The sequence below is a fragment of the Electrona antarctica genome, assembly GCF_951216825.1.
Source record: "Electrona antarctica genome assembly, chromosome: 5".
In the NCBI taxonomy this organism is placed as follows: domain Eukaryota; kingdom Metazoa; phylum Chordata; class Actinopteri; order Myctophiformes; family Myctophidae; genus Electrona; species Electrona antarctica.
Window position 1 is genome coordinate 24,248,506 of NC_136810.1, and position 22,400 is coordinate 24,270,905.

General features: G+C 42.0%; 1 protein-coding gene across 1 annotated transcript in view; it reads right to left on the reverse strand.

Annotated features, from left to right (window-relative positions):
• The window catches only part of LOC306923907 (A disintegrin and metalloproteinase with thrombospondin motifs 20), a gene marked incomplete at its 5' end in the record, with an annotated part of 154,198 nt that overhangs the window by 24,010 nt on the left and 107,788 nt on the right, over positions 1-22,400 (reverse strand). The window contains one exon of the mRNA XM_079502253.1: positions 2,003-2,170. Within this exon, the coding sequence (XP_079358379.1) occupies positions 2,003-2,170 (168 nt within the window). The remainder of the gene's footprint in view (positions 1-2,002; positions 2,171-22,400) is intronic.

Here is a 22,400-nt window from a genome sequence, read left to right on the forward strand (position 1 = left end):
CGAGCAATGTTTATTTTTTTTTATTAATAAAATTGACTCCATTAGATCCCAGTTGGCTATTGCGCAACCCCTGTCAACCGCCTCCACATGCCATGGGGCGGATATCGCCCCCGTCACCCTCAATGTTTCCCTCTGCTCTTTTGATCAGATAACCCTCGTAACCCTTCAAAAATACCATTGCCCACATGAAATCCTCCTCCTGCCCCCTAGATATTGTCCCCACCTCCCTTCTCAAGGACATCTTTCCCACTGTTGGCCCCCACATTTTATCCATCATCAATAGCTCCCTGTCCTCTGGATCTGTTCCTCCATTTTTCAAGACTGCATTAGTCTCTCCCCTGCTTAAAAAACCTAACCTCGATCCATCTACACTCAGCAATTACAGACCAATTTCCAAACTTCCTTTCCTTTCCAAGATCTAAGAAATGGTTGTTTTCACCAAAATCATTAGTTATTTAAATAAGAACAATCTTTTTGAGATTTTTCAATCAGGTTTCCGTGCCCTACACAGCACAGAGACGACCCTCCTGAATGTAGTTAATGACCTTCTCCTAGCCTCTGACACTGGAAACTGCTCTATTTTACTCCTCTTAGACTTGACCACTGCATTCGACACCATTGACCACGCAACACTCATAAACCGCCTTGAGAATTACGTGGGTACAGCCTTAAATTGGTTCACCTCCTACTTAACTGACATTTTTCCATCTGCATTGGTGAATCCACTTCCTCCATAGCCCCTTTGCACTGTGGTGTCCCCCAGGGTTCAATCCTTGGCCCCCTACTTTTTTCCCTGTACATGCTCCCGCTCGGTGACATTATACGCAAACATGTCCTATCGGGACATCTCTAATTATTATTATTATTATTATTCTAATCCAGGGTAGGGCAGGAAAGTTTTGGATTGACGCTTTAATTTTTGATCTGAAAAGTGTGAAGACTTTACATTTTGACACTTCAGAATAAGTAGGATATCTCACGCAGCAAAATAAATCCTGGCGCAACACCTCTGCAACACCCAGTATTGTACCGTACAGCTGAGAATCGTCTCACTACTAAAAGCATAGAATTTCCCTCCCCAACAATCTCAGTGTTGGGTATACAAGTGGGAATATATTGCATATAAACAGTTATGCAAAGCCTGCCTGCGGTGTTTAGCTGGCGCTGAGAAGAAACGACACATTGCTCTTGAACGTATGTAAACTGACGGTTGATTGAACAGGTGCTCTGTGTGTGTGTGTACACGATTACGCGGCCTACATCTGCTGGGAACCCTGGGAAACGCCTGGACAGTAACTACAGTACGTTTACTTGAGTACTGTACTTAAAGACGGAGTGCCGTGAACCCAGGAAAGCATCTGTGTTGTTTTAGATTTTAGCTATAAAAAAGCTATACAAAAAAACAGCAGATACAAGCTCATAGTGTGGCACGAAGTGACGCACTATGAGCTTGTATATCTTGTACTGTATATCTCGTATATGTGCTATGAGCTTATAGCGGACACATATATAAAGGGAAAAAGTAGCAGTACATTATGAATTCAGTTATAAGCCCTATTTCAGATATAGTAAAAACAGCCAATGTATATAAGCTCATAACGTGCTGCTCGCTTGGGCTTGGCGAACTATTACTATTCATTTGGAAATGATCAGTCATTTTAGATTTTTGCGTTGGCTATTAAAAATGAGCAGATATACAAGCTCACAGCGCATCACTTTGTGTCGCGCTGCGAGCTTGTACATCTGCTATTTTTGTTTTTGAAAAATCGTGGAAGTGTGAGAACGACTGCTTTAGAAGGCATTTGTAGAATCGGCCCTAATGGGATAAGTTACTTTCTCAGCACTGGGGTTCAACAGTTACTGTTATCACCCTCCCCGTGGGGGAGCTGACTGTAGGGGTTCAACAGTTACTGTTATCACCCTCCCCGTGGGGGAGCTGACTGTAGGGGTGTATATTTTGGGAGTCAGCGGGGGACAGTGTTAGAGTAGACAGCACACATACCTCCTGCCACCTGTTGGCCTTCCAGTCGGGACATCCTCTGGCTCGACAGGCCTTCTGCGTCCGCGGCCGCACCACATGGCTGCAGTGCTCCTCCTCTATCTGGGTCTGGTTCTGGTAAACACACGCTATCTCCCGCTGCTTAGTGCCTCGGCCACAGCTAACAGAGCACTGCAGGGGCAGAGAGAGAGAGAGAGAGAGAGAGAGAGAGGTAGGAAGGGAGGTAAAAGGGAGGTGATGTTAGCACAATCTTGTTCAGAATGTATACTAGAGTCAGACCGATATATCGGTTTGGCAGGAACACAAGAGGGGGCTCGCAACTCACTTTTAAATGCTAACATTTCGACCTTGCAGTCTTTTTAATGTAACATACTGTATATCGGTCATTATTTTACTTTTTTCTTTTACGAAATCGGTACCGGCATGTGTACCGATGTTTAACTTTAAACCTTTTCAATCTATATGGCGTTCCTATTTTCGTAATTGTTTCCATCGTAGGCGAAACGTTTTCCAAAGTGTTCAAATATAGCAGATCTACAAGCTCAAAACTCGTCGCAACGCACTGTGCTGTGAGCTGGATGGGCTATTTTTGAGTGGTGTAAACCACTCCTACAACTGGCTTTGTTAGTTTGTCTGTCTGTCTGTTCGTACCAAAAAATGAGCATGGTTGCTATGGTCACCCAGTTCACACGGGTGTGATTTCATTACGTCAGACATTACGTCAGACCACAGCTGATCAGTCTATATAAGACCTTACACCACTCAGTTCACACGGGTGTGATTTTTATTTTTTGAGGGGCGCTAGCCTCTATACAGCTTTTGTCCCCACACGTCTCATATTTGCCATTGACAATGAAAGGAGAAATTAGGTCATATGTTCCTCAAATATCATTTGTGGCAACACAAATATGAAATGCCATTGACAATGAAGGGAAAATTTACGTCATATGTAGACCAGCAAATCGGCTAACCAATCACATAAATTAAGTTGTTCATGAGATGATGTATGTTGATGTATAATGATAAGAGCGCCCCCCCTTCATACGGGTGTGATTTTTTGAGTGGTGCAACCACTCCCTTACGGAGCTATGTGTGTGAGTGGGTGGCTGGCTGGGTCTGAGCACGAAAACAGCATGGTTGTTTTTCACCACCTGTGCGCAACCTAGCACACGCACAAACACACACGCACATATTAACTGTATATATGATGATTCCGGGTGTCCCAGTACAGTGACAGTACAGTACAGTACAGTATAGGGTACAGTAGAGGGACCCCCACACGGTAACTGTCATTTCTCAACCGTTTCGGACGTGGGGCAGCTTGCCGGAATCGGCCCGGCCCCCTGGGGGGGTCTGAATGTTCCGGGGTCCCCCCCGGGGACCCCCGGAGACCCCCACAGACCCCCACATGGTAACTCTCTCATTTCTCTACCGTTTCGGACGTGGGGCGGCTCGCCGGAACCGGACCGGCACCCTGGCCGTGGTCCTGTGAATCTGGAACTTCCGGGGACCCCCCACACGGAGTTGCACCACTCACTTATTTTTCCCCCTCTGTCCAGCTTTTGGTGTGTGTACAGTGTAACCCAAATATTATGTGTCCCCTTTATGCCCATATATGGAGTTCTTTGTCAGGCATGCCCAAATAAGGAGTCTATGCAGTTGTCAAAATGATGTCAGAACAGGACAGCTCCATATGGAGATCCGGTCCAGAGCCCGGGCAGAGACCTTTTTGGGGCGGTTCTGGACGACCATGGGTCCAACCAACTCGACACCGGGCACTGCACCCCATGTGGTGGGTGGAAGTGGAACGTGTGTGTCGAATTTGAAGTCGGTGGGGCGAACGGTTCTCGATCGAGTTACGTGGATTACAGATGTACAGACGTATAGAGGTACAGAGACATAAAAATGTGGCCCTCCAAGAGGGGCCAAAACGTTTCTTCTCCACTAAATAGATAAAAAAAAACTGAACAGAAAAGCGCTGGGTCAGCCTCAGCTGTTGCATGTCATGGCCAAGGGAATGTGTCATGTACACAAGACGAAGATAAACACATGGATTTGACTTTTAAAAGAATCCGTTAAACAGCCATGGGTGGGCTGAGGCCAGCTCTCTGATGAGTAAACAGAGGAATTATACTTCTAAAGTCCCCGTCAACACGAGAGAGAGACACAGAGAGAGAGAGAGAGAGAGAGAGAGAGAGAGAGAGAGAGAGAGAGAGAGAGAGAGAGAGAGACAGAGAGACAGACAGACAGACAGACAGACAGACAGACAGACAGACAGACAGACAGACAGACAGACAGACAGACAGACAGACAGAAGAGCATTATTCAGAGAGGATCCATGTGCATCACATGGCTAGACAGTCATCTGGTTCAAATAAGCTGACTAGAAATGCTTCAGGAAAAGCTTGAAAGAAGGAGAAAAAAACAAAGAATAAAAACCAGTCTCTGATGAAAGCCTTGAAAAGAGGCCCATGACTGAGACAGTTGGATGAATATATTCTAGCCTCTCTTCTGTCCTGCACAAGGCCAGACAGCAATTAGGGGGTGCAAGCTATTTTCTGCCCTCGACGAGTGAGTGCCCCAGCACAAAGCCACTCCGAACTGGGGTGCCACAAGACGAGAAAAGGGGCTTCGTTTTTCCTTGCCATATTTTCCGGCCCAGATAATACACATAATATTGCATTGTTCTCTAATTATGATCTCAGCATCTTGCGTAACACCAATTGCACGCACTTTTTCTGTTCTGTAGCCTCAACTTGGTCACATCAGTCTGCAATGTGGCTCTGTGGATAGAGAGTAGAGACACAGCCTGCTTCTTTTGGAGACATTTCTTGATGTCTTGTTGTTGCTTCTTCCTTGCAGGCTACTGCAAGCTTTATCATCAATCTCCTTTTGATTTCCTAACTACACCACCCTGATGTTTGTGGCCTGAGAGACGCCTTTGAGCAACCCATCGGTGAGTACATGCGTCGTACACCATGGAAACAACAAGCCCTCCGCTGTTTGTGTATCCTCCATTTGCCATTTTAACTCGTTGCACGGCTGTAGGCCACTTTACAAATGTCAATAAATTATTCAATCAATCAACCCGTAACATCCTGGATGTTAATTTAACCCTGTGAACCCTATAGTGTCCTAATTCTAGGCCTGTCATAACAGTGAAAGAAGAAGATTTAGCATGCACAACCCATCGTGTTACGACATGTTGTGGACTTGCAGAGAGATTTGGTGTAGAGGGAAAACAGAGTATTGACTGGGGGACCCCAGTCAACGAGGTATAATAGGATTTAAGTGCTGAAGTTGGAGAGTGTAAAAATGGACCCATTATTTTCTACACCCCCCCGAGATAAACTAATGCTCAGGATCTTCCCAGTGTACACATTTGAACCCTTTCAAACTAGAGAGACGCACGTCCTGCCTTTTTTCTAGCTCACACACACACACACACACACACACACACACACACACACACACACACACACACACACACACACACACACACACACACACACACACACACACACACACACAGTAATTACAGAGGCATTTTAAACACAGGGCAGGCTCAGCTGACTAGGGGAACATCAAAGCCAGAGAGTGACTTGAACCTGAGAGTGCGGGCGGAGGACTCAAGAGATCCACACTGCAGTGCTCACTCCAAAGACATGATAACAGCCCTGCTCTCTCTGACTTCCAGCCCTGCAGCGCGCGCGCGCACACACACGCGTACACACACACGCACACGCGCACACACACACACACACACGCACAGGCTAAAATGTTGGAGGGGGAAGAAGAGGAGGAGAGGGGTTGAGGGGACTATAACCCCTCCTCACTGCTGTAAAAGTAGGAGGAAAAAAGCAGAGAGAAGAGGAGGGAAAAAAACAGGAGAGGGGGGAAAAAAAGGAAATCACAGCCATACGGGCTCGGGGTGCCTCGACTGAGCTCATGTGCAGCGGCGGCGGAGTTTGATGATGAGGAACCGTTGGAAAAGACAAAACCCGTAGTGCCGGCCGGCCGGCCGCCCTGCCCCCACCCACCCCTCACCAGCCCCACTGGGACACACCATGCACACTGGCTCAGTCATCTGTCAGCCATTAGGTGAATCAGGACTGCTAAACGGCGGCGAGATGCAGAGCCCTGGCACAATGCGTGGGGACGGGACGGGACGGGGATGGTGGACAGGACCAGAAGACTGCTTCACCTTTTGAGAGGCAGAGGAGGGTGAGGTTTCTGGGGGGTGTTGGGGGTGGGGAGGGGGGGGGGGGGGGGGGGGGTTGCTCTACTTCAACACTCTGCTGTACGACTGCTTCATCCACCAGCACTCACACACATACTCACTCACTCAGGTAAGACCGTTTCTCTTAAACTTCAACTTCACAACTTGCTGATATTCTATTAAAACAAATATGGGAGGGGGGAGTAACGATTGATATTTGATATGCTTGTGGCAGGTTAGAACAGACTGAGAATTAGAAGGTAAATGCTATAGGGTGTGGTTGTTATTTGTCTTGTATACCTATAGTGTATCACACTGCTTCCCAAACTTAGGGTTGCGACCCATGCTGGGTCACAGACCATAAAAACATTTATGGGTTGCAAGTAAATATCAGTTTTTTAACCCCTCCTTGTTGTGAGCTTGTAGATTGGTTATTTGAGCTGTTTTGAAATAGGGTTTTATGATTAGTTTATAATGTATTGGTGTTTGTTTGAGTCCGGGGAAGACATCACATTTCTCTTTTGGATCTCGAGGTTTGGGCGCCTTATGGGCACTTTTCACAAGACTTGAATGGGTTTGTTTGTGGAATAGTGTAATTCCCCCTGAATGGTCTGATAACATTTCAAAATTGGTTGAGAAAATCACATTCAAATGGAATACAAAATGCCCTTGAAAAAAGCATCAAGGACAAGGAGTCACTAAATTCTCTTGAGATAAATGTGCTCTCCCAAGTTGTAACAGCTCTAAATTTCACATGATTAGGTGGGTTAAATCTAGTTAATCTGAGCATAATAGGGCTTACTACGGAATCACATTTGCAGAGAACTGGCCACAAGTGTTGAAAACCACCCGTTTTAAATGCCTGTCCAACAGTCAGAACAAGAGATTTACAGCACAAACAGGAGATAAGTGACACATTTTACATTTACAGCTAGTCTTGTTGTGCCTTGTTGGTTCTGCTTGGTGCTTTTAAGCAGCATTCCTGCTTTGCTAGAGTTTCATGGTTCTGGAACACTTTAGGTAATTCATTGCCAAAACAAATCCTGCTAATTTATGTTTATATTCTGACTGGGGAATAAAGACTTGACCATGCAACAGCTAGGAGCACAGCTGATTCAAAGGCAGCTATGGCTTCAATGGATTCAAATCCTTCAAAATCTTCAATTCTAAATTCAAAAGAGTTACACAATAGAGGGTATGCACGTGACATCATCATCATCATACCCAGAAGTTTTGTGGGAATGCCCACTGAGTGGCAAAAAAAACTACTTTATGACCTTGACCGCCCATACATCCAAACAGAAAAGTCCTATCTGATTGTATTAAACAACGTTAAACGATGTTAAACTCACTTTGTCACTCACTTTGCCACTCGATTTCCCATTCACTTTAACCCATTCAGGCCTGACGTCGAAATTTTAAAAAAAAAGTTTTCTAAATCATGACAATTTTCGGAAAGATTTGAGGCACATTTTAACGATTTTTCAAAAATAGCAGACCTACAAGTTCATAGCGCGCCACTCGGTGGCGCGCTATGAGCTTGTAGATCTGCTATTTTTCAATAGCTAAATTATAACAATGTTTAAAACACCAAAAGGGGTTCCCGCCCCAAAATGGGTTAATGGTTAATGTGGTTAAACGCTAACGTGACATGGATGCATTCCAGGTCTCAATGGGTTAAGCATGCGCATACCCTCTATACACAGAGAGCACATGCACCCCTATTAGCATCCCTATTCTGAACATGCCATAATAGTGCGAATATTTGGCAACAATTGCAAATTTACAAGCTCAGAATGCATCACTTTGTGACGCGTTATAAGCTTGTAGATTTTAGAGCTTGTAGCAATTTTCTGCAAAGAGATTTTAGAGGGGTACAAAGGAAGGGGCGTAGTATAGACATCTGGGGGATGTCTATAAAATATTAAATATTATAGTAAAAATCTTTTGTATTGCCTTTTCTCTTTACCATCGAGGGCTTTGTCTAGGATTGGCGAGCAGCACCCCTTGAGATGACCCCACCCACTCAATCCCCTGGAGCAGGTAGGCCACTAGTACTGCACATATGGAACCATTTTATACAGTGGAATGCAAATATACACATATTCATACAGTGGAGTGAAAATATACATGTATTAATACAGTGGAATACAAATATACACATTCATACAGTGAAGTGGCAATACAGGCCTACATGTATTTCATGACAATGAAAGCAGGTAATAATCCACCTCTCAGAAAGAAGGGGAATTCCACCAGAACGCTGTTTACTGGGATTAGATATAAACGATACTGGGCTCACTGGGGCGTTGTTATGAATTTATTTCATTATGGGTAAAACACACAGTGCATGTTTAATGTATTGTTTTTGTATGACGACTGGCAAAGAGAGCCATTACACAAATACTGTAACTGTACTGTACTGTACTGTACTGTACTGTACTGTACTGTACTGTACTGTACTGTACTGTACTGTACTGTGCTGTACTGTACCTTACTGTACCATACTGTACCGTATTGTAGCATACTCTACCATACTGTAACATACTGTGCTGTACTGTACTGTACTGTACTGTACTGTACTGTACTGTACTGTACTGTACTGTACTGTACTGTACTGTACTGTACTGTACTGTACGTGTGTGTGTGTGTGTGTGTGTGTGTGTGTGTGTGCGTGCGTGTGTGCAGTGGAAAGGTGAGTGGCCTAAAATGTGATGTAATTTGCATCACCATGAAATATTGCGCAATAACATGGTATTTCATGCAAATGCAAACTGTACGGTAATTATGACAGTTGTGTGGATGCAATATAGTGCGTTATGTCTGAACAGGCATGCAGTTGGTGTTGTGCATGGAGAGATTTGTGCGGTTTGGTAGGAGAAGGCGAACAAAGGCGCACGTATAAACGGGTGCGCGGCTTTCAATTAGTGTGGCAAGATTATTGTCAATAGTATTATGGGTAAAGGTCCGTAAACACTGGGAACGATTCTTTTGTGTGATTATTTCGCATACATTTATACGACTGTTTGTGTTACGAATAGGCTACACACACAGCAATTCTAACGAGGCAACATAATTATTTTTCGAAACGAGGGTGATTTTTTCATCGCAAAATAAAACCACCAAACTGTATGAATCACCAAAGTAAAAGTTTGATGTGAAATAATCGCATGGCTTTTTCACATTGTTTGTTCGCGTCGCTCCCCGGTGTGTATAATGACCATTAATTAGGGAAACACTCACTTAACGATAACTGCTCAACACTATTTACTGGTTCTAAGTATTAGCAATCTTAAGAATGCATGCGTGCCAAAGTGGAATTCTGCTCACACCTCAGTTCAGACTGCTGGCTGTGCAAGTCTGCCAAGCACATGTTAAGGTTATGATTAGGTTTACTCTTTTAAAGCAGGGGTCCTCAAACTTTTCAATTTCAAACCCCCAGTTTTGTGTGCATTAGGAGGACCACGGACCCCCATAACTCAGAGTGTACAAATGGAACCAAGTAAGGGTCCATTAGGTTCAATTTGTGCACTCTCTGAGTTACAGACATGTACATTTTGGTTATCAACAAGTAAGACGCGGGAAGCGAACGCAGCTCATACATTGCAATAAGAACAATTAGAATAAATTACGTACTTTTTTTTTTTTTTTTTTTTTTTTAAGTTTTCTACTGTGTGTGTGTGTGTGTGTGTGTGTGTGTGTGTGTGTGTGTGTGTGTGTGTTTTTGTGTGTGTGTGTGTGTGTTTTTGTGTGTTACAGCTGCGCCCTCTGGTGGCGGGCGGGTGGTGTCTCAGCGTGACACACGCACAGACAGACATGTTCTGCTGGGTTACATAGTAAATGGCTCACTGGCGTTCGCAATAAGTTAGCTGGGGATCCCCTATGAACCTCCTCAAGGACCCTCGGGGGCCCCTGGACCCATACTTTAAGAACCACTGCTTTAAAAGGAAAGATGGAGAAGCAACGTGAACTAAAACATAATAACCCAGTTTTTTCAACGACAGCTATCTTCTTATACAAAATCCTTCATTTATGACAGCAAGTACGGTATTACATGTACATGTCCTAATGTATATCAAGGCCAAATGACAATGGGCGAATTTGATCAAGTTGTACACAGTGCTAGCCTCGGTCCCAGGCTTAGTTATCTGCGAAAAGAAAAGCCTGGTCACAACGTAAGGCAGAGAAGCTTCAAGCTATCGGCGGATGTATCCTCCAGAACATCCGTCAAATGTATTTCCCCCCGATACGATATTTTTCCGACCAATCACAACACTTGTTTCATTCGTGGAGAATGTAAACTGATTTGTAAAGCATCAACGTCATTTCCTTGGGCGATACTTCCGCTAAAATCCTGCAACTTCCGCCCAAATAAATAATGGTCTTGCCCAGGGTGACACAGTGCTATCTGGTGGTTGGCACGAGTGTATGTATGGATTCAAGATTAAAGTTGCAATTAGGAATTTACATTACATTAGTTATATTTTAATGACTCAAATGTCATACGGTATGTTAATGAAATATAACTGGCAGCACAACCGCATTGAGGAAATGAGACATTTTGGACTATGGTGTCAGGAAGTAGGACACCTACTGGTTGAAAAGTAGTACTGCCTGAAGCTCGTAAAGGATAATATCTCCCCTGACCGAGCAGAGATTTGCCTCTTGGCAAACACAAAAACGATCATATAACACAAATCGGTTGTCATCGTGATACTGATAAACAGGAACTTAAATTATACTATGTAAGTGCCATTAATCCAAGCCGGAACACAATCGATTGATCGATCATTAAAATAAACACACTCTGAAATTGCACGCGTAACTTAAGTGGCCGTTTCGGTGGGCTTTTAAAAGATTCTCAAGCGAGCTCTGATCCAGAAAAATGCCGGGAACCACCGAGTTATGTATGGCAGCTTTAAAGATGACAGTACTGAGAATGGGTTTGGGTTAGAGGAGAGATAACGCGGTGGGGAGTCGACACATGGCCACGGAACATGCAGGCTCCTTTCTGTGTTCAAGGTCCTGTTTTCGCAGGGGGACGTTTTCAAAGACAGAAGTCAAAACAACACGGAGGATGGGAACAGCTGGTAAGGGCGTGTGTAATGTATCTACACAAGTCAGAGATCCATCAAGGACAAGCATCACCGCCCACCACTGGTAGGGAGTATAGTATATGTATTCGAGTACTGCTACTTACAGTAGAATTTTGAGGTACTTTTACTTTAAAGAAAGAAAAAAAGCAGGTGCACTTCCTCGGGGAACTGCCTTGGTTTAGGCAGTGCAGTGGGTACTTCACTCATAAACCAACAAAGTGGAAAAAGCAGCACAACAAAATAAAAGATGGAAGACTAGCTCAGATGCAATTTCTCATGTTTTATTGAGAATGCTGACGCGTTTCGGCAAACAGCGCCTTCTTCAGAACACAGAGTACTTTTACTTTACTTTCTGCTTTACTATTTTTGAGTGGCGCAACCACAACAAAGAAACAGCAATGTCCCTATGTCCGTCCCTATGTTTAGAGTACCAACAGGGGGCACTGTTGCACCACTCACTTCAGACGGGTCTGATTTTTCTATAATAGCCCACTTTGTACTTCTACTCTCCACTACATCTCACTCTCAGAGGCAGATATTGTACTTTTGATCCACTACGATTATTTGAAAACATTAGTTACACAAGTTACTTTGTAGTAGGGATGTCCCGATCAGGTTTTTTTGCTCCCGATCCGATTCCGATCATTTGATTTTTAGACGTCGTCTATTTGAAAGTAGCATGATCTACAAGCTCACAAAGCACCAACGATGCGCTCGCATTGTGAGCTTGAAGATATGCTATTACCGAAATAGTTAGACAATAAAGTTGTATCGTATCGTATTTGGAACTGTATGTATATATTTTGATGCCAATCCTTTTGTTCTTTTACTCAAGTAAAACTTTGATCACAGGACTTGTACTTGTAACAGAGCATTTCTATATTGTGGTATTGCTACTGTTACTTAAGTAAAACATGCTTCTTCCACCGCTGATCACCGCCCACCACACTCCTGTTCAGTGTTCACGGCCGCACACAGGAGCACGCACGCATGTACGGGCATCCCTCCACCTCGGCACACCCTGTCTAAACTAGTCCATGCCTGATCCAATCTGGTATGCACTCACTGTGAACCGCGCCAGATGATCAAGTATTTACCGACATGATCCAACGTGAAACAGGTTATGGGCAAAAATTCGTATTCAGAAAAGGAAAGCTACGATAATGATGATTAGCTAATTCTGCAGTTTCATTCACTGATGGATCATGATGCTTGAAAAGGTCACATTATTAAAGTTAAGCCTGATTTATGCCTGCAGGTTGCACGCTGGTGTTGTGCGCTGAAAACAGATGACAGTGGTTCTCAAACGTTTCCATGTCAAGGAACCCCAAATTGTGTTTGGGACCCCCATATGAAAACAGTTTGTGACAGGGACCCTCCCATACAAGATTTGTAACGTTAAAAGAAAAATCCAAATTCATCAAATTATGTTTAAGATGTTTTTAAAATAGCAGATGTACTGTATTTTGGGTTAAAGTGGTTAAACTGATTTTGATTCTATATTTCTAAACTAATTTAGCTGGGCCCCCTGGAACCTTCTCAAGGATCCCTGGGGGTCCCCGGACCCCACTTTGAAAACCACAACACTTTGCAAAGCAACGCGACAAAGGAAGTCTAAGGCCAGTCAACACCAATGCAACCCCTTTCACACGGCAACTCCTTGCAACTATTATCTCCAAATGGCACCAGTCTGCAACTGGTCAGTCCAGAGACTGACCAGAGATTGCAATTTCTTGCAACTGGTTGAAAGTTGTATTGGTGTGGACTGGCCTTGAGTGAAGCATTATTCCATAATCTTCGTCAGGTCACTTCTGGATAGACTGCTACAGGAGCTGCAGTCTGTATCTGATTGTGAACAAAAACGAACAGTCTGCAAAAAAAGGAAAAGTCTGTGCTCTGTGCCAAAACTATGCCTCTGGCGTCCTCCAAAGACTCAAATAAACAGTCTTTGAGTGGGCATATAGAGTTTCCTCAACACGGTTTTTCTTTTTTAAGTCAACAGCACTCAAAAGAAGATAAACCGAGAAGCCATAAGTCAACACAGAATGACAGAACGACATGGTTCCTCCGTCTGTCCAAACATTCACCGGAGGCCTTTCTTTTCCATGACCATGTTATACCAGAGAACCGGGCCAGTGAAGAGAGAGTTATTGGTGTCAGAGCGTTTTAAGGAGAAAGCAGATGAGGCATAAATGTATTAAGAAGTGACCTTTGCCACAAAACATCCCAGTCCTAACAACTCCCTCTTCCTGTTAAATTCCTCCCGGCTGTCTGTCTCTAATTTGTCATAAAAAAAAAAACAGCTTGCATGTCAATGACGACAAATGTAATGTTTGAAAAACAAATCTGACTTTAAACTAAAAAAAAAAGTAAGGTTTAAAATCTACTTACAGTAGATGCTAGTTTATGAAAGGAGAAGAGACTCGTAAACGTTGCTTTAGAACTAAACTGAACCTCCACACCTGTTCTGTGTGGGTCTCATTAACACATAGCTCCAAGCACAATGCTAGTTTACTGCAATAGGTTTTTATGGGAGAATCATACTGTGGTGATACGTATGATATGGAGATGCATTTATTTCCCCCAGTGTGTCTTCAAAAACATAATGTGTAATATTCTCCCTTGTGCTATCCCAGTCTACACCTAGTATGAACTAAGTGTACAGCAACATAAAAAGACAGCATGTCTTGTGTACAAATGGCTTTATTAGTTAATCAATCACAGCACATCAAAAGTTGGCTTAATGTTTAAATTTCAATTAAGGTCTCTATCATAGAATATATTTTCCAGCTGCTCTACAGTAGCTTGCAATTTGTATAATTTAACCCCGGAGGATGATACTAGATGGATGGATGTTTTATGTCATGAAATTGCCAGTCATTTTAAAGCATGCGAGCACGTGCTGAATGTGCAGCTTTTTGACGAACGAACACCCTGGAATTTGCTCACCATCTGTGGGCCAGCAGCTCCACAACTTTCGGATGAACAAGTAGAACCAGACATGATGGACTGATAGGGGCCTAGCTGGCTCACGTGGAACATAACAGAACGCATTCTTGTAGACTAGTTGCGTGTATGTCTTTGTCAGAGAGCATTGTGTTGCTGTCGGGCAGAAACCTCACTTCTCCGTTCTTTCAATGTTTTGTTTTTGACGCCCTACTTCATCACACAAGAGTGTCACACAAAAGTAGTGAAAATAGCTGATCTACAAGCTCACAATGTAGATCGTAGAGCAGCTATTTTCACTGTTTTTTGACATACTGTACTGTACAATGTTTTCAACCGATTTACTGTATTGTTTAGAATACGAACAGGACATCTTTTATAAGAGCAAGTTTAAATGAAAGATTTAAAGACATACTTAAAAGGACCATACTGGCATGTTTAGCCATTGACTATGATCCATGGTAACCTTGATGTTACCAACCATTTTCAAAGCATACCATAGTTTGTTTGATTTTCAAGGAAGCCATTAGAAGCTATTCATTTCAGTGCGGTATGGAAATCACCTTGCAGAAACTTTATAGGCCTACTCGCTGGAGATCATATTTCCAGAAATCGAACACTCGAAAGGCACAATTGTTTTTTTTTTTTTTTTTTTACAATTATTGTGAGTGTTTTTTTATCACGATAAACGCTAATAACAATTATCGTCCCATCCCTAATTCCGACTCTCACACCCAATCTGTGTGATTGGGTGTGAGAGTCTAACCATCTTATCTAATCTAACCACTTAAACCCTATACCGGAGTCCCCCAGGGGTCTATACTAGGCAGCCCTCTTTTTTCCCTCTACACTAAATATCTACAGTAGGCTCCAGAACAGGGATGCTAGGGTTCATGTGATAATTAAAACCCCTTTCTCTAGGACATTCAATCTATCAACGTCTGAGGAGTGAGAGAGGGTAAAGTAATCTCTTTAACAGAGATGGTGAGTTTGGTGAACTCGCACTCACTCCATCAAGCTGATAGCTATCGACAGGCCCCGACATGACCAGGCCCCGTCAAGTCTGCAGCACTGCTGCAGGCCTCACGTTAAAACAAACATACATTAAATGCTGTGCAAGATTCATTCCGAGAAGTTTTTCAGGAGGCTCTACATTTCTTCCCAATTTCATGAGGAAAAGCAGGCATGGTTCCAAAGTCATTCATGTAAGAACCCTGTTCCCAATCATTCCATGAGTCAGGGATTGCCCAAACTAAACGCTTCCAGATTTTCACACCCCAAGTCTCCTCTCATTTCATCTCACTTCATCTAACTTGAGCAGGGTTAGCCCACAAACAACTGCATGGCCATATGCTAAGAAGGTTCTACTAATGATTTGGTCAAATTCAATATGTGTTATAGTCTCTCAGATTGGCAACACTCTCAGAAGTTGCATTAACTGTGCACTACATCTTACAATATTGCAACCTATATGTCCAGGGCCCAGCGGCCCCCAGTACTACAGATTATATTTCAATCCCCAGTGATTGACATAAACCATGCTCAAAAGCAGATGTTTGCAGATACAGGATAATCATTTAGTTTCCATGAAGGAATGGTGGCTGCTGGTGTTCCAAGTGTTATCAATAAGATGTACAGTTGGGTGCCACCGATATTGTCCCTTATCATTTGACCCATTTAGGCCTGACCTTAAAAATTAAAAAAAATCCTTCTAAATCCTCCAGTTTTCTGAAATAAATATTTTCACGATTTTTCAAAAATAGCAGACCTACAAGCTCGTAGCGCGCCACTCGGTGGCGCGCTATGAGCTTGTAGATCTGCTATTTTCCAATAGCTAAATTATAACATAATGTTTAAAACACCAAAAGGGGTTCCCGCCCAAAATGGGTTAACTGTCCTTTTGCGCAGATCACGCAAACCTCAGCAAAAAGAAAAGGACAATATCGATGGCCTCCAACTGTACAGGAACAAAATTCAGATGCAGTTATTCTGGTAAATCATTAACCAATGTGCATGCAAATGAAAAACATGGTGTGTCACTGAGGCGTGGTGGCATCATCTTTTCATTGCTGAATTGTAATACATTGTGGCAAACCATATTAATATTACTGTGCTCTGGAATGACACCCCAGCAGAGCCAAAACAACCACGCTTTGGGATATTAAATAATGGGGAAAATTACAATAGAAAAACATTTTATTCTTTCAACGCATGCATGCACTCATTGTTGCAACATTTGTAACTTGCTCTGTTTTCCAGGATCTTGACCAGATGCAGACTTTTATTCATGCTGTCAAAGCTCCACTTCTGTCCAAATATTTAGAAAGTTCAGATAACATCTAGTAGGATGTGGTTTTGTGTCATTGTCCTACTCTGCCAAATTCTACAAGCCAGTGATCCTGTGAGTTAAACAACTTTTTTCCCCTACAATTTCTTCAAGATTTTGAAAGATTTTGAAGAAAGTCAAAACATTTTCTTTGAAAATAGCAGATCCACAAGCTAATTGGTCAACAATTTTCGAATTATTTATGAAAATAATGGCTATTGCCTACCACACCGACAGCAGGGTTAAAACTGTTAACCCGACAAATCATCAACTGCATTATTTTCAATTGTTTCACTTTAACCACTTGAACCCCGGCAAGTACAGTTGCAACTAAGGTCAGTTTCACAAAAACCAGAGGGTTTAAGTGGTTAAAACTCTGTTTAAATCACCAAATGTAACATGAGTAACCGCCTCAGGTTTCAACCATGCCACAAGAGGAGACCTGGGGGGACCTCCAAGCCACAGCAGCGATAGCTCAAGCCAGGGACGGGCATATGGGCTGGATCAGGAAACACAAGCCCCTAGTGATGTCACAGCCGAGTGACCCCGGGGTGACAGGTTTGGAGAATGTTCCTGCCGGTGGCCTCGGGCCAAAGTCAAGTATGTCGACGTTGTAGCATGTGGATTTCATTTGAACCGGTATGTTTGGTTTACTTCAGCTTACGACCCTGTCGTACATTCGGAACCCCCCCCCCCCATTCTCGGCAGGAAACGGTCTGTTTTTGTTAGCAACAAACGGGTATAAATTACTAAAATGGTGCCGTGGTCGTCAATTCATCACACACTGCCTTATTGTGGCTGCCTTTGCACACATCTGACAGGGCTATTGCTTTTAAGACAATCACCATTACTTAATGATGTTTACCTTCCTGCTAATCTACGTGAAACCATGCTGATCCGTACCCAAAGGTTGTGCAATAAACATAAAATATTTGTCTTGTGTCTGGTTAATTTTCTTCTTCTGATAAATAATGAGAAATGTCTTCTAAAAGATAACGTTTTGTGAATAATTATGTTTTCACTGTCAACCATCTAGAAATAATGTTACTGTAGAAGATCTTGCTGCATATATTGACATCATCTGGCTCTACATGTAAGTGCAATTAGGATAATAGGCTGTCGGTGAATAATGTGAATCCTGCAAGATATTGGAGGGGGTTTGTCAATTAAGGGAATATCTGATTTTAAGTGGCACATTTTGTAAAACAGCTTTCTTCACTTTACCGCCCATTAAAAAGGCTGTCATCGTGACAGGTCATCAATCTCTAAATTACTAATCCAAATCTATGAATGCTAGAGAAATGGATGAACAATGTATCAGCTATCCACTACTAGAAAGTAGAAAGAAAGATTGTATTTTTTTTTTTAATAAATAAAGGAATTAGATGACAGTGGGTTTAAGAGTACAACATATTTGAGATAAATAACAAATGAATTAACATGAGTTGCTGCTGCCAACTGCAAGCCAGAGGCGTGCTGCCAGAGGAAAAAGAAGGTAAGTTCTACCCTATAAAGCCTAAGAAATATTTTGTATTATTATTTTTGCCGTGTTGCACAATAGAAGAGCTTCATAGCTGTGGAATTTTAATGACAGAAAACATAATCCTCCAAAAAAAGAAAAGGGGGAAAAAAATGGGATTTCAACGTGACATGACATGAATCAGCCTCTATCTTCAATAAATTCAGACCTAAGCCTGATTCGTCATCATACCACGGTGTTGCTCGTCGAAAGTAGCCAATATATAAGCTCACAGCGCATTGACGTGCTGTGAACTTATAGATCAACTATTTTCAGTGAGCGACACAGTTGTACAATGGATAAAATATATATGAATAAAGATGAAGCAAAAATGGTTAAAGAAGTAAACATCAAAGTCATCATATATATATTTTGTTAACGTAGTTCTGAACGTGCTCTCAAGCCTATACACTACACTTGCTAAATAAAAGATTTCTACTTATTTAACCCTAGAACACTATATAAACACCAGTGATTTTCACCCGGACGATTATATTTTTGGAATTTTCATAATGTTGCTGATGTCTGAGGTGGGTGGGTCAGTACCTTCATGATGCTCAGTGACATCATAGAAGGTAGGTTTGTTTCCCTGCCCAAATCCCTGTTTTTTTCTACAGGTAGGTGTTTGGGTGAATTTCACCTGTGTTTAGTGAGAGTGTGCATGAGAAAAACTCCCATACACCCACATTTCTTTATTACAAAGCAGAAGTTCCCAACTTAATTTATCTTTTTTTTAGGAATATTTAAAAATAATAATATGCACGTTTTTCACCGATTTTGCCCCCCCATGAAATCAATTTTTTGTTTTTTTGTGAAAAGTCATGATGAAATATTAAAGAAGAGTACCTCAAGGTGCCATGTATTGCTGTACTTCAATATATTTTGATGAGAAATATTTTTTATGGAATATTTTACATTGGGTAAAATATACCCGTGTTTAGTGATGGTGTAACAAAAAATATGTTTAATAAATATTGACACTGTCGGGTGGAAACCCCCCAAAACTATTACTTTTCAGGATTGAAATTCAAAATAGATCTCCAAGCTCAAAATGCAAAGAGGTGTGAGGCATTTTGAGCTTGTAGATCTGCTATCGTTTTGCTAGTTTTGTGTGACACTGTAGTATTATAAAGTAGTGCATTAATATACAAAAATAAAAAATATGGTTTGGTTTCTGCCCAACAGCAACAATATGTGGGTTGTTCAGTTAGCTTTCTTTATTGAGATCTGTCATGTTGTTACTTTTGGCCAAGATATCTGCATTACAACAATTTGCATTTTTGTGCTTGCACATTTTTTACGAAGCAACAACGGTTCAAATGAACCAGCCAGCAGTGTTCTATAAACACTCCTCATTTCAGGCCTTGATTATGGACCTCATGAACTAAACAACTTTTGCTAACATTGATTAAAACCAATTATTTTTACTAGTAAAAGTAATACTTTGCCAGGAGCATAACAGAGAGCCCTATTAATGCAATGGTAAACAGATGTGCCATCCGGTGAAGTTTGACTTGGCACAAGTATGTTTTCTCTAGGGAGATTTCAAAATAAATTAAACCTAGAATATAAATGGGGAAGAATCATACTACACTATAGTCAACTGCATGGGGTGTCCTAAAGAAAATGACGAAGAAGAAGAAGTAGAAATGAAACAAGAGGAATTTGAGCATGCCTCCAAAGATGGCAGTAAACTGTGATTATTATTAAATAAGACTGCAGGGGAAGAAGTCAACTGAAGGTCAAATACTAAACACCACAATATGAACTACAAGTCAAAACTCTTGTATAAGATTTGTACACAACTGCACTGGCTTTCAGGGGTCCCTGGGGGGGGGGGGGGTCCCCAGCTAAATTATTAATAGTTAGGAAGCAAACGGACGCTTACAGGTCTGTAACTCCAACCTGTGAGAGGCCAGCGTTCCATTTATCCACTCTCAGACAAACACTATTAACATTTTAGAGTTTATACTGGATTCCCAGAGATACAAGTACTACAGTATATGAAATAGGGTCTGTGTGTAAGTGCAGTGGTTCTCAACCTGTGGGTCGGGACCACCTTGGGTCTCCACGTGAAGTAAGTAAGTAAGTCACTGTACTGCATCAAAAGTAAACAAACTAATAACTATACTATAAAAACGCAAACATTGGTCAAATTGTCAAATAATATAAGAAAGAGGACAAAATTGTGAAAATAGCAGTTGTGAGCTAGCTTATAGATCAGCTATTTTCACAATATTTATCTGTGGAAACGAGTCAAAACTCCTACAATTCCAAGTGATTGTCACGTTGCGTCCCCAGTTCAATTATGATCATTTTGGGGGGCGCCCAGACAGTTCAATTATGATTACTTTTGAGGGGTCGTGAAAAGGTTGAGAACCACTGGTCTACTACTACTACATAACCGCCCGGGGGTCCTTGAATTTGAGAAGTTTGAGAATCACTGTACTACATTATACAGTACAACCTCCCATAGTTATACGTAGAATACAAACAAGTGCTTTATTATGTGCATAACTCACCAACTAACTACGTTTACGAATTGCAAAAGGTTTCATGTGAGAGCAATAAAGTGTATGAATAAAGACCACAAACTAATCTGTGAAGTTCTGTCTCATTCTGTATGGACAACAATATTGTTCAAGGCAGTATTCCTATGTGTGCCAGTCGATTACCTCATTGAGAAACAACACAATTTCACAACATTTATGTTTCTTTAATATATATATATATATATAATATATAATAATTATATATTTTTTTACAGTGAGAAAAGCTATTTCAACATATTGATGTACTGTTGCCTGTGAATGAAATAAATAATAAAAAAGGAACAAAAAGGAACCAAAACAAAACAAAAGCAAACACAAGACAGAAGCAGAATTTCCCCTGCAGCACTTGGAGTGTTGTTGGGGTTAAGCATCCTGAATGGAATGGGCAGGGGTCATCAATATGTCCGTACACGGACACATGTGTCTGTGGCAAACACTTGGTCTTGGCCGTGGGAAGAAATACGTTTTGACCAAAATGTCAAATGAAATGTAATGTCCACCACAAAACCGGCATAATGATGACCCCTGGGAATGGGTGGTCTTGGAACCAAAGACATGAACCAACAAAGGACACAGCATACAGTACATCCTCACAGGGAGGAGGGTTGAACCTTTTACAAACACTTCACCTGAACTAATTACTGTATGTGCCACATATTATTATGTCATACTGCCATTACATGAGCAAACAAGCAGGAAGCGCGCACAGCATACCAATATGGCCACGGTGCAGAAACATGAATATGGAAGAAGAGGCCGCACGGCTCGTAGCCACGATGCAAAAGATTAATTTAATAAGAAACCAATGTTTCGAAACGAAATCAGTGTCACTGCTTACAAGGTGCTGAATTGCATTTTTAACCTAACCGCTAGAGGACAAGCTGTACGTTTGTTGCTTTGCTCTGCTATTTTTAAATGTTTTTCGAAAATACATTTTAAGCATTTGTGACAATGTCCGCCTATAACAACATGCCCAAAGTACAGGGATGCCAGGGTTAAGGTGGTTGTGGTTGGTAATGCATTTTGTCAAGGCACTGTTATGCAGAGCTGCACAGCTAACGAGTGGCTGTGTCCACCTGTCTCGTATCAAAGCTCCAGAGCGTTAGACATTATGGCAAAGACTGCAGTAGTGGTAAGGAAAACTCAGCTCCACTGGTTTATTAATTCAATATTGAATTAATAAAAATAAAGTTCTTAAAATGTAAAACGTCTTGAGTGTGTTGAGCATGAGTTAGGTGTCATAGTCTGTTGTCCAGGTCAGCCAGTCAGTCAGTCAGTCAGTCAGTCAGGCACGCAGATGCGGTTCTTAAAAATGCATAAAAAATATGTCCCGCCTGTGATAATAGGCACCATGCAATAAAGCCTTGATTGTGAATACACTTGAGAACCTTGAAGCAACATAGACTGGCAGTGTTCCCATCAACAGGAAACAACCCGGTGTGAAAAGGAAATGTTTCAATCTTCTCTGGCAAGAAGAGTTTCCTGTGTAGCAATGCTGAGAGAACGCTAGCCAAATTCCAATACCCAAAATCTCGGCCACTTGCTCACTCACACTCGCTCACTCCAGCATGGTGGTGTTACGGAGAAATTGGTGACTTGCTAAAATATGTGACAATCGTATAGACATCACACAATGTTAGTGTCCGAATGTAAATCGTTGCAGTTTGTTCATTATCAGAGTTCAACCCAGCGGTATTTAGGCCACATATAATATATTTAAAGACCTCCATGTAAGTTGTGTGA